This window comes from Gymnoscopelus microlampas (assembly GCF_963454915.1).
Source record: "Gymnoscopelus microlampas genome assembly, chromosome: 3".
Classification (NCBI taxonomy): Eukaryota; Metazoa; Chordata; class Actinopteri; order Myctophiformes; family Myctophidae; genus Gymnoscopelus; species Gymnoscopelus microlampas.
The window spans coordinates 3,069,150-3,081,975 of NC_139940.1; the positions used below are offsets into that span (position 1 = coordinate 3,069,150).

The 12,826-nt window shown below is 44.4% G+C and overlaps 1 protein-coding gene across 1 annotated transcript in view; it reads right to left on the reverse strand.

The window, feature by feature from the left end:
- znf576.1 (zinc finger protein 576, tandem duplicate 1) overlaps positions 1 to 12,826 on the reverse strand; it is a 41,286-nt gene that overhangs the window by 8,346 nt on the left and 20,114 nt on the right. The window contains exons 12-19 of the mRNA XM_084048832.1: positions 11,045 to 11,443; positions 8,656 to 8,896; positions 6,453 to 6,644; positions 6,007 to 6,090; positions 4,193 to 4,409; positions 3,273 to 3,462; positions 1,855 to 2,038; positions 355 to 785 (exon numbers count right to left, since the gene is read on the reverse strand). Coding sequence (XP_083904958.1) covers positions 355 to 785; positions 1,855 to 2,038; positions 3,273 to 3,462; positions 4,193 to 4,409; positions 6,007 to 6,090; positions 6,453 to 6,644; positions 8,656 to 8,896; positions 11,045 to 11,443 — 1,938 coding nt within the window. The remainder of the gene's footprint in view (positions 1 to 354; positions 786 to 1,854; positions 2,039 to 3,272; positions 3,463 to 4,192; positions 4,410 to 6,006; positions 6,091 to 6,452; positions 6,645 to 8,655; positions 8,897 to 11,044; positions 11,444 to 12,826) is intronic.

The following is a 12,826-nucleotide window of genomic DNA, read 5'->3' on the forward strand; positions in this document are numbered from 1 at the left end:
TTCTCAGGCTATGGCATCCAGTAATAAGTAATAAGTTGTTAGCCCATAAGTTGTTCTCGGGGTATGCCAGTGTGTCTACATAATGTATTGCTCCGCCGTTTCTCAGCCATTTCGTGATTATTCCTGTCTTACCTCACTTTGAAAGAGACACAGACTCTTTCAAAGTGACACATCTATTTATAGGCCGCTATACGTCATGCGTCTCACTAGCCAATCAGAGCACACTCTTTCAACGCATTGTCACGTGTCACGTGTCACGTGAGGCTTGACCAATGTTAGCTTGGCCGAGGGGGGGGGGGGGGGGGACGGAAAGTGAAAACATAGTCTCCTGGCAGAGACAATAATCCTTCTTACCAGCAGTCTCTCCAGCATGGCGGGGGTAGAGAGCTCCTGCCTGCAGAGGAACACCATGCAGCCTCTAGGAACCAGGTTCTCCACCGTGGCCTCCTTGTCCGTCAGGTCCACCTTCAGCTCCAGACCGTGGACCAGGCCCCCCGGGCCCACCAGCACGGTGCTGTGGAGACGCAGGCCGCCGTCGTACGCCTCCCCGGCGCTCAGCGGCACGCGGTATCCATCCACCCCGTAGTGCTGCTGAGCCTCCTCTCTCAGACGCCGGCACGCCGCCTGGAAGTGACCCAGCACCGCCTGCACCTTCCACAGGGGGGCGGGTTCCATGGAGGAGGAGGAGGAGGAGGAGGAGGAGGAGGAGTCATTGTTGGCCTGGTTCCTGTTGCTCCGCTCGTTTCTGTCGTCTCTGAGGGGGTTCAGACCAGTGTTGCCAGATTCTGTGAGAGAAACAAGCAACCAGGTCTAGGAAAACCAGCCCAAAAGAAGCGACTATGGACCACACATGAGCACTTTAACATGTACATGGATCAGCTATTTGAAAATAGCCGATCTACAAGCTCACAACGCGTCGCGATGCGACGCGTTGTGAGCTTGTAGATCTGCTATTTTCAAATATAAAATATTGAGGGGAAATTATAATAAGTAGATTTGGCAACCCCGGTTCAGACCCCCCCATCTCTGAGGGGGTTCAGACCCCCCATCTCTGAGGGGTAGTGATGAGCGGGTCGACCCGTAACCCGCGGGTCAACCCGCGGCGCGGGTGGGTCGAGTCAGAATTTCAGAGGCAATTATGCGGGCTGTGGGTGAGCGGGTCAGCCGCTCTCACACGCAAAAAAAAAAAAAAATGATCACATGCTCTTGTTTTGTCTTTATTCCTAATAAGAATAAGAATAATAACAATAAAACAGTTTGAATATACTTGGGGATTATTTTCTAACCATGATTTTACAGAATTAAAAAAAAATCGCGGGTCGCGGGGCGGGTTGAGCCATAGATTTATATATGGGTTCGCGGGGCAGGTTGAGGCGGGTTGGGTTCCGTGGCGGGGCGGGGCGGGCCGAGTCATGAAAAAACCCGACCCGCTCATCACTACTGAGGGGGTTCAGACCACGGACTAGGGATGAGATGATATGAAAATGACATGTCACGATTATGGTGGCAAAAATCATTGATATTAACAATATTATTGCTTGAAGCTTAAAATGGCACTTTTGTTAAAGGGATAGTTCACCCCGAAAATGACGTTTTTTCTATGGATTAGTCACCCCATGGAGACTGGAATTCATGAATATATATAGCTCACAACGCGTTGTGAGCTTGTAGATCGGCTATTTTTGGAAGTTGTACTGAATTTGCAGCTCAACAAGAAGCTAATTCATCCCAGTGTGTGATGGAGATCACAATATTCATTCACAATATTCACAAAAATCTCTGCAATTATGATAATTGTGTGTGTTTTTTAAAAACACGCTAAACGATAATAAGGATTATCGTCCCGTCCCTCACCATGGACGCTGCCGTTCCGGCGGCCCGTAGCGGCTGTGGTTGTGGTTGGCGCGGGGGCGCTGGGCGGGGGTTTGGACGCCAGCCTCAGCTTGTGAGACAGCTGGAGGAACCTGGAGAGAGGCATGGCGTCAGCGACCAGGGCCACCCTGGTGAAGTCCTGCCAGTAGAGCTTCAGGCTGGGGAACTGAAGAGGTGACAAATACACACCATATAAAGGCATAATAATAAGTTAAAAAATTCAATACGGGAATGCATCTGTGCTCATTTGATTTTGCCATTTTTGTCTCATCTGTTTAAGAAAGTAGGTAGCTGATATATTGCACTTTTACCTTAGCGCTAGGTATACTCTTGGTTGCTTGTTTTTGCAGGAAATGTACTTAAAACTTCTGGTGATTAGTAGTTTTCGTTCCCTACCTATGTTGAATACACTTATTGTAAGTCGCTTTGGATAAAAGCGTCTGCTAAATGACTGTAATGTAATGTAATGTAATGTAATGAAAATCTGTGATTTGTTTGGGCTATTCAAAAATAGCAGATCTACAAGCTCTGTAGATCTGCTATTTTTGTTTTGTTTAAAAAAAAAAAAAAATAGGATTTAGAAAACATTTTTAAGAATCGCCTCAGGTCTTAATGGGTTAACCCATTAAGACCTGGAACGCATCTGTGTCACTTTTTGATTTGAGCTAAAAAGCATTATTTTACACTTTGGCTCAAAAATATAGCCGTTGTCAGCTTGTAGATCTGCTATTTTTGGCTCAAGTTCTCCTCAGAAAAGGGATATTAGGGTTCAAGTGGTTAAGGTAAAAAAAAAAAAATCATAACACAAAGATTTGGCGGACCCCCTGTAGTAACTCTGAGGACCCCCTAGGGGTCCCGGACCCCCTGTTGAAGACCCCTGCTTTAAAACATTCTGAACAAAGAATCAGAATCAGGTTTATTGTCACATCACAGGTTTTACAGGGTAAATGATGATATAGAGCTGCGTGGATCGCGGTTTTTAGCCGCGGTTGCCGCAGTTAACCGCAGTTTGGGTGGATTTTGGGTCAATCAAATATAATTATTAATTAATATTGGATAAACCGCGGGTGAAATAATGTGGGAATTAAATTAATGATATCAATCTATAGGCCTATTATATAGCTTTTAAAAAGCACGAAATCTCGCTGTTTGTAGTATTTTAATATTACGTCATTTTACATCAGGCAGGCACAGTGTGAGGGAGAGCAAAAGAAAGAGTCACTTGTACCTGGTGTAATCCAGATGTAAACAAAACAATATCACTTCCTCCACCTCTAATATGTATTAGTTATTTTAGAACAGAAAAACAATATGAACTTGTACTTGTAGAGTAGTCAGACCCCACTAGTCAATATTATACTGTATGACTAAACTATGACATTCAACGGGTGAACACAAACCTTCAAGGTTCCCATGGCGACGTGGATGCCCACAAACTGGGCCACCTCCTTGGCCGTGGTGGGCTGACTGGGCAGCTTGGACAGTCTGTTTGTGCACTGGGCGATTTCTACCCACGTGTCCCGACCAAAATACCCGGAGAAATAGTCTATGGGCTCTCTGGAATGGGACTGGCCCTCCGATGTGGCCACGCTGGAAAAGGAAGAAATAATGAATTAGCAAAAGGAGAACAAATTAGGCCCCAAAGGAACTGTGATCTACAGAAGAGATCAACGCTGGAGCAACACGGACAGTTTAAGCCTTTTTTTATTGAGGTGCAAGCATACAGTGACTGACGTTTCAGTCTTTGGACCTTCCTCAGAGTTCCTTCATGACTCTGAGGAAGGTCGAAAGACCGAGACGTCCGCGTTGCTCCAGCGTTGATCTCTTCGTCATCTGTTGTCGAAGACAATCTGTGACGCATCGGACCGGCCGTCCGTTTAAGGCTGAGGCGCAACGGTAGAATCCCCTGTGTTCTCAAATTGTGATCTACATTTGGCCAAACGGTAAGGGCGACGGAAATGGCAGTGGGTGTGTTGGTTGCGTTGGATGCAGCTCAAAGGGAACTTTACTCAGGTATCTAGTTCGTCGCCGTCCGACCTTCCTAACCTGTGTTATTAAAAATGAAAATGGCCAAAACTCAAACGTGGAACATCAGTGAAAGTGGTCGTTTTCAAGATGTTTTGGCCATTATCTCTGGAACAGAAGGTCCAATCTGCTCAGTTCAAAGCTTGTTGGATGCGTGACTTTGGGGACATTAAGTATATAATGGGTTTTCGGGCCTAAAATTATGGTAATTGTTCGGGCCGGCCCAGTTAGGGCCCAGTTAGAGCCGGGCCTTCTATTCAAGCCTGTTGAGAACTGCAGTTGTAATGTCATGTACCTGTGTGAGTGGTCCTGTGTCTGCAGGGGGCTGGAGGAGGTGTTGGGGGGGCTGTGGCTGTGGTTGTTGTTGTAATAAGAGGCCATGGTCTGGGCCTCCTGGTCGGGCTGAGGGTCAGAGGTCAGCTCACACACCTCCTCACCGTCCTCCTCATCAGAGCTCTGCAGGAGGAAGTCCCTGAGCTGAGGAGCGCTCTGCACCTCCCCGTCCGCCTCCCCTATAAACCACCATATGAAGATATATATTACATTTAGTTAACACATTGAGTGCCATAAACAGTCCGGACCGTTTTTGACCCATTTCTTTTTTTATACGTGGGGCCCACGTGGGGCGCTCTAACAAAACTTTGGGATCATCCAGGGAGTCTCTGAGAAGGAGAGGCCGGGTGTGGATCCATGTCAAAAATACTTCCGGTCGTCCGCTCCAATGTTAACTCCTTGACTAAAAGCTTAATATCTCCTATTTCTTTTTAACGTGGTGGAAGTGAGACGTTTTCGATGGGCGATCACTCTGCAATGGAGGATCGCGTTACAAATATTATTGTTCCAGGCGTTAGTCAGGACCCTCCGCCGTCTCGCACGCACGCTTTGTTTATGCACTTCCGCGTCAGGGCTTCTACAGTACGAAACATATCATCAACGTAAGTAGATGGAAGATATGCAGGCACTGAACGTACAATATTTTAATAAACCTCTGGCACACAATGTGTTAAAGCACGGTTACCTCCAATCATCACACAAGCTGCCATCATCTGCTTTAGTCTGGCGAGCCAGACTGTTGTCTCCCACACAGTGTTGATTTTGACAGCAAATTTTGATTCAGTTTTAGTCATAGTCTTTTAAATAACATTCCATTTAGTTTTAGTCACATTTTAGTCATCTGAAATGTTTTTGTCTAGTCTAGTCTAGTTAAAAAGAAAAGCATTACATTTTTATTTGTTGACAAAATGGTCCATATATTTAGTCTTAGTTTTAGTCATCATAGCTTAGTTTTTTAGTGAACAAAGTTATAGTCGTCATAGTTTTAGTCAAAGCAAAGCAACTGAAGCTCTAAAAGATGATCCGGAGATAAAGCGGATGTGACGTCTCCTCCTCCACGCTTCCGTTTCGTCTTTACAGTTGTGCAAATCTGTCCTAATATAAATCAAAACAATGGAAGCATATACAGTAGAATTGAAATTCAAAAATAAAATGTACAGATATTTGTCTCCGCCAGGCCGAAGGCATGGTGGAGAGTATGTTTTCGTTCCCGTCACGCTGTCCCCCCCAGCCAAGCTAACATTGGTCAAGATTCACGTGACACGTGACAATATGTTGTCACCAATGCTTTTGATTGGCTAGCGAGACGCATGACGAAATAAAATCCTATAAATAGGTGTGTCACTTCAAAAAAACATTTGTGTTTTTGGAAGTGAGGTAACATTGGTCAAGCTAACGGGATCAAGCTAACATTGGTCAGACAGGAAGACAGGATTAATCAGGAACAGCACTGGCGGAGACCTGTGCTCCGAGGAGCACATTTTCTAGTTTAAAATATATTTTTGTGCACAGAAATGACAGCTTCCGTTCTCCGCTTTGGGGAGTGTAGTTCCAGACTCTACATAACATTCACAGATTATGGAATAGTTGTCTGGCTACGCGAGACGAAAAGAAAACACGGAAAACTGGTCAGAAATGAGTAAATATATACATATCGGTACATATGGTGGAGCTAGTATGACAAAGAATTTCTCCCACTTCATTCTACAACCTGTAAAGCTGTGCTGTGACGATAAAGACAGCTGTAGTTTACATGAAGGACCATCAGAACGTTACCTTCTTCCATGTTGTCATAATGGTTGGCACTTCCACCGTTCAGTCCAGACTCCTCATACTCTCCAACCTCTGGACTTCCATCATCTGTTGAGAACAGAAAAACCTTGTGATTCGCATTTTATTAGCATTTTTTTAGCATTTTTTTGTAATTATTTAGTAATCTCGTCTCTGCTTAAATGAATGTACTGGCTGGCTGTCTTTGTGTGGATTTGTCTGACCAGCTTTCTCTTGGAAATTTTTGCAATTTTACATTTTTGCGCTCTGAAAATAGCCTATCTACAAGCTCACAACGTGTCGCAGCGCGAGGCGTTGTGACCTTGTAGATCTGCTATTTTCAGAGCACAACACCCGAGCGCAACCAAACATAAAATGACTTGTCTTTTAGTTCTACTGAAATGAACGGAAATGACGAACAAATAAAATAAAAAGCTTAACCAATAACTTACAAATATCGTCATGGGTTGCCGAGTGGTGATCCGTGTGGCGCGTGGCGTTGCCGTCAGTGGGCGTGGCTTCCAGTAGGACCTCCCTCTCCTCCTCTTTGACCGAGTAGAAGATACACTGTCTGTTGGCGAGGTCTGTGAGGTCTGTGAGCTCTGCGTTCACAGCGGGGGTCCTGGAGGGTTCACTCTCTGCTTCTGGAAAAACAACAGGTTGAGGAATTCTGTATCAACCAATAACTGTTGAGGCACATTGTGGTATAAGATAGAAGTTTCATAACGTATATGAGGTCACGGGAGAACTTTAAAAGAGTAGTTCACCCAATAAATGACTTATTTTCTATTAATTACACCCCATGAAGCATTGAATTCATGATTCTTTTGTTTTTGTCGCATTCCTGAGCCAATAATTTGATGACCAGCTGAAAGATGCTAATGTATCCGGTAGGAGACTCAAAGTAGACTCTTTGTGTCTCCTACCAGAGCCGCCGCCGGTCATCAAATTATTGGCTTAGGATTGCGTCAAAAACAAAAAAAACGCGTGTGTAATTGATAGAAAATAAGTCATGTTTGTCGAGCTACTTCTTTAAACATTACATTTAAACATTCAGGTGGTCAAGTAGTTCTCTGAGAAGAACAGGGAGCAAGCACAGCCACGGTGTATGTACACATGTAAGAGATTAACTGCTTGTGTTACAGGACCAAGCTTCCTTCTTAGGATTCATATTAAGTTGTGCACCAGTGTCGTGGTGTGACATCCACACGCAACTAAGTACTATAAATCAGGCTTCACTGTATAGTGATGTACTGTGGGGTCTAAACCACTTTTACGGTGCATTGTAACAACGTTGGAATTGGAACAGACCAACTGACTGTAGGCAGTGCCACATAGGCTACTATACTTGCTGGGGAGAAATGTCTACTCATGTTCAAATGATGCGAAGGTAAACCTCTTCAGAGCATGCTGTACTCCCCTGTATAGCGCCCCCCTGTGGGTTAAGTTCTGGAAGGCGAACATGTATAAACTTCAGGTTACTAAAAGTGATTGCATGCATGCGTATACTATTGGAAAAAAAAAGAAGGTGGTGCAGTGCAAGTGATTTGTTCTGCTATTGATTTGTTACTTTTTATGCCCAAATGTGTGTGTCGACTGAATGCTATTATCATGCTGCTGTCTAACACTCAGCCTCAGTGTTACAAGATATCAGTCTACTTTGTGGAAACACTGGTTTGATTGTAATAGCTAATGTTTTTATATATTATTTAAAGCGAACATTTTTTTACTCCAATATTTGCTTCTTCTGGGGGGTCCCTGGAACAACATATTTTGTGATGGGGATCCGTGGCCAAATACATATCATTTTGGGGGGTCCTTGACATGAAAAAGTTGAAAAATGTATTTGGCCATGAACCGTTACAAATGTTCGCTTTAAAAAAATATATATATTCAAAGATTTGCACAAACATTTTCAAGATTTTCCCAAAATATCAGATATACAAGCTCATAGCATGGCACTCTGTGCCGCGCTATGAGCTTGTATATCTGATATTTTTGAATAGCCAAATAAATAAATAAATGACAGAGATGCGTTCCCGGATTTAATGGGTTAAAGGGATAGTTCACCCCAAAAAATGACCAGTGGACCGGTAGGCAGCGGTTCCGGTAGGAGATACAAAGGAGACTCTTGGTGTCTCCTACCGGAACCGCTGCAGGTCATCAAATTATTGTCTTAGGAATGAGACAAAAACTAAACAATATCCATGAATTAAAGTCTCCATGTGGTGACTAATCCATAGAAAAAAGTCATTTTGGGGGTGAACTATGCCTTTAAGTACATTCAAACATTCAGGTGGTCAAGTAGTTCTCTTTGTGGCCAAAATATTGTGTTCCAGGGACCCCCCAGAAGCCAAGATTTGAGTTACAAATGTTCACTTAAAAAAAAAAATATATATATATATATATTCAAAGATTTGCACAAATATTCACGATTTTTCAAAAATAGCAGATCTACAAGCTCATAGCACAGCACTCGGTGCCGCGCTATGAACTTGTAGATCTGCTATTTTTGAATAGCCCAAAGAAATATCAAAATGACAGAGATGCGTTCCCAGATTGAATGGTTAATTGATCCCTGAGTTTACACAAATAAAGTTGATTGATTAATTGATTGATTGATTGATTGATTCATTGAATGTGACTCTGATCTACCTGCAGTAGAGGGGAGTGGGCGGTCCATGTGCATGTCCTCTACTCTCCACTGGGTGTGCTGTCTCCCCGCAGCCTGCTGCGTGGCAGGAAGAGGAGGAGGAGGGTGGTGGTGGTTCTCCTGCTTCACCAGAACACTCCTCTGGGAGGAGCTGTGGTCATGTGACACGCCCTGCAGCTCCGTCTTCACCTTCATCACCTGGCCTTCTTCTTCTTCTTCCTCGTCCTCAGCGTCCGCGTCGTCCTGGGAACGACAACCGTCATTTAGGCTGCTTTTAAGACATATTCAAACTTTAACCTTTTTAACCCATTGAGACCTGGAACTGTGTCATTTTTAGATTTGAGCTAAAAAAGGCATTATTTTACACTTTGGGCTATTCAAAAATAGCAGATCTACAAGCTCGTAGCGCGGCACCGAGTGCCGCGCTACGAGCTTGTAGATCTGCTATTTTTGAAAAATCGTGAAAATGTGTGCAAATCTTTGAATATGAATACTTTTAAAGCGAACATTTTTAACTCAAATCTTTGCTTCTGGGGGGTCCCTGGAACAAGATATTTTGATGGGGGTCGGCGGCCAAATACATATACTTTTGGGGGTCCCTGACATGAAAAAGATTGAACACCACAGATATAGAAACATACGTTTTTCAGAAAACTGTTGAGACTTAGGAGACATGTAGAATCGGTCTTAATTGGTTAAACAAAGACACAGCCTGGACCGCTGGTGTAGCGGTGGTAAATGGTGCATTTATACAGCGCTTTTTATCCATAGCGCTTTACATAGATTGTGCATTACATTCACACACACACACACTCACACACCGATGGAGGAGGAAACCATGCGCCAACCTGCTCATCGGGAGCAATTTAGTCAAGGAATATTATCAGAATAATGTCATATCTGGGGAATAAATTCCTTACCAAGAAATGTCTTCACCAATGTGTTTGTAAAGGTGTCTAGTAACACATCTCACAAACACTGAAATGCGGTTTCCCTCGGGGAATCTTTCACAGCTACTGAAAGTTGGGGTACCCACCATAACCTTCTACATTTTATTCTTTTTTTAAGTAGCATGTGAGAGGTCAAACTAGGGTTTGTTTATGATTCTGAATCCATTGCAAGCATTTGTTTTGCACCAAAACCACTCCTTGGGCTGAAAACGGCCCAATCTCAATGGGCACAGCCGTGACTTTTTACACCAAAAAAAATCCTGGAAAAGGTTGGCTATGGCCGTTTTTAGCCCAAGGAGTGGTTTTGGTGAAAAACAAATGCTTGCAATGGATTCAGAATCATAAACAAACCCTAGTTTGACCCCTCACATGCTACTTAAAACACAATTACATTTAGATTTTTCCCCCCGCATAAGGTTATGGTGGGTAACCTAATTAGGGGTTCAATTAGGGTTTCAATGTCTTGCTCAAGGACACTTCAACACTAACTCTAGGGGAGCCCGGGATCGAACCGGGAACCTCGTGGTTCCCATCCGACCGCTCTACCGGCCACTCTACCCCTGAGCCACTGCCGCCAGACACCTAAGCTACAATGGTCCAGGCACCTAGGCAACAATGTAGCCTGACAGTGTGTCGCGAGTTAGAATCCCGATGCCGGCAGCCTTTGCTGCGTGTCACTCCCCATCTCTCTCCCCATTTCCTGTCATTCTACTGTCCTATCCATAATAAAAGGCATAAAAAGCCCAAAATAAATATTTAAAAAAATAAATACACAAGGTTGAAAGTAGTTAACACATCGGGTGCCAGCATTTTTTCATAACAACTTACAGTGGGTGCCATCATTCTCCCCATTGACTGCGCTTTGTTGTTTAAAGCTTTAGACTCCGCGACGAGCAATTCCACGTGAAAAAAAGCATCCATTCATGTAGTGCGATGACCCTGGCTACATCCTGGAACCATAACATTTCACTTGCAAGTTACAACGGGGACGGATCGCGCATGACCGGTTTTCCACACCGGAAAGGAAACAGATTCGGAGATATAGGCGTTTTAAAGAAGGAAATAAACAGGAAGCGGATGGGAGCCATGTTTTCCGGGTTAATCTATCTGGCCCTTCCTTCTCAGGATCACAATGGGTACTCCCAGAGCTGCTCCAGCCCCGCCCGTGTGGAGAAAAACGAAAAAAAACAAAAAGACTGAAAACACGGTCCAGACCGTGAGCGGCACCAAAGCGCTACTCTGTGAAAACACGGTTCAGACCGTGTTCGGCACCCGATGTGTTAAGAATGGGAACACAGGGACAGTCTACCTGTCCATGTGTTCCACAAAAAGCCGAATCACGGCCGATACATCATCCAGACAGACATATGGGTGTGGTTGTGTGATTCAGTAGCACAGTGTGGTGGTCAGTCAGTTCTTCATAAAAACCACTGTGGCTCACCTGCAGGTTCCTGTGTCTGGAGGTGAGGAACCTCTCTAGGATGATCCCAGGGGACTGGGACTGCTCAGCCTCCCTGTCCTCCTCCTCCTGCTCCTTCTCCTCCACACTGGTGGTCACCGACTCCAGCTCAAACACCACCCGCTCCTCTACAGGAGGAGGAGGAGGAGGAGGAAGAGGAGGAGGCACAGAGGAGGGCTTCAACGTGTCCAGAGCCGTGTTTCCGTCGGGCTGGACGGCGGGGCTGAGGCTGAGCTGCGGCCGTGCGCCGTGGGGCCGCCGGGCTGTTGTCTCCGGGTCGTCGGCGGCGCCGTCGGGCCTAGCAGCGGCCGCAGCGGTCGTCTTGCCCTCGTCCTTGGGTTGGGAACCACGGGCCTCCAGTGGATATTGCTGGTACACCACCTGACCACAGACCAACCATTAGACCATTGGTTCTCAAAGTGGGGTCCGGGGACCCCCAGGGGTACTTGAGGGGGTTCCAGGGGGTCCCCAGCTAAATGATGGATAGGCACCAAATGGACCCTTATGGGTCTGTAACTCTGAGAGTCTACAAATGGAACCAAACGGACCCGTTAGGGTCCGTTTGGTTCCATTTGTACACTCTCAAGAGTTAAATTAACATTGATTTGACCATATAAATTGGGGTCCCAGCGGTATAAATGCCATTAAATGGGGGTCCGTAGCCTAATGCATGTCAAACTGGGGGTCCTTGAAATTAAAATGGTTGAGAATCACTGCTAGAGCCGTAAAAAAATCTTCTCTTATGGGGGGTCCCTGGCATATCTTTTAAAATGGGGGTCCGCGGGCTAATAAGTGTCAATTTGGGGGTCCTTGACATGAAAAAGTTTGAGAACCACTGCATTAGACATCACAGGGCTTACAGGCAGTGGTGGAAAGTAACTAAGTACATTGGCTTAAGTACAGTTTTGAGGTGTTTGTACTTTATTTGAGTATTTCCAATTTCCAATACTTCTACTCCACTACATCTCAGAGGCAAATATTGTACTTTTACTCCACTACATTTATTTGAAAACTTTAGTAACTAGTTACTATTCAGATATAAATGATGATATTATGAAACATACATTAACCACTTCAGCCCTATTTTATACCAAGGCTATTTGAAAATAGCCGATTTACAAGCTCACAACGCGTCGCTTTGCGACGCGTTGTGAGCTTGTAGATCGGCTATTTTGATGCCAATACTTCTGTACTTTTACATTACATTACATTAATTTAGAATTCCGGACTTTTACTTGTAACAGAGTACTTCTACAGTGCAGTATTGATTCTTTTACTTAAGTAAAACATTTGAGTACTTTTTCCACCACTGCTTACAGGTGGTAAAGAAGTGGGTGAAATGATAGTTTTCATACGAGCTCCATCATTGGTAGGTTTTCAGGAAAGGGAAGAAGAACACAGCGGTGTTGATTTCGGCGACTAAAACTATGACGAGAAAATGTTCGTCGACTTCCTTTTTTCACTGAATATATTGACAATTTCGTTATTCAAAAGACTAAAACTACATCAAAATGTGCTGTTAAAATCAACACAGGAACACAGACAAGGATAGGTCAAATATTCAAAGGTTAGTGATATGAGTAGAGTGAATATATAAATATACACATAACCGGGAATCGAACCCAGGTCTCCCACATGGAAACATCTTAACCACTAGCCTAAAGGGAATTCCCCCTAGGCGGGGCGGGGGGTAGATATTAGGCTTTTGGTCATCAGACAGAGACTGTGAGACATTACTACACCTACATACTGTATACATATTGT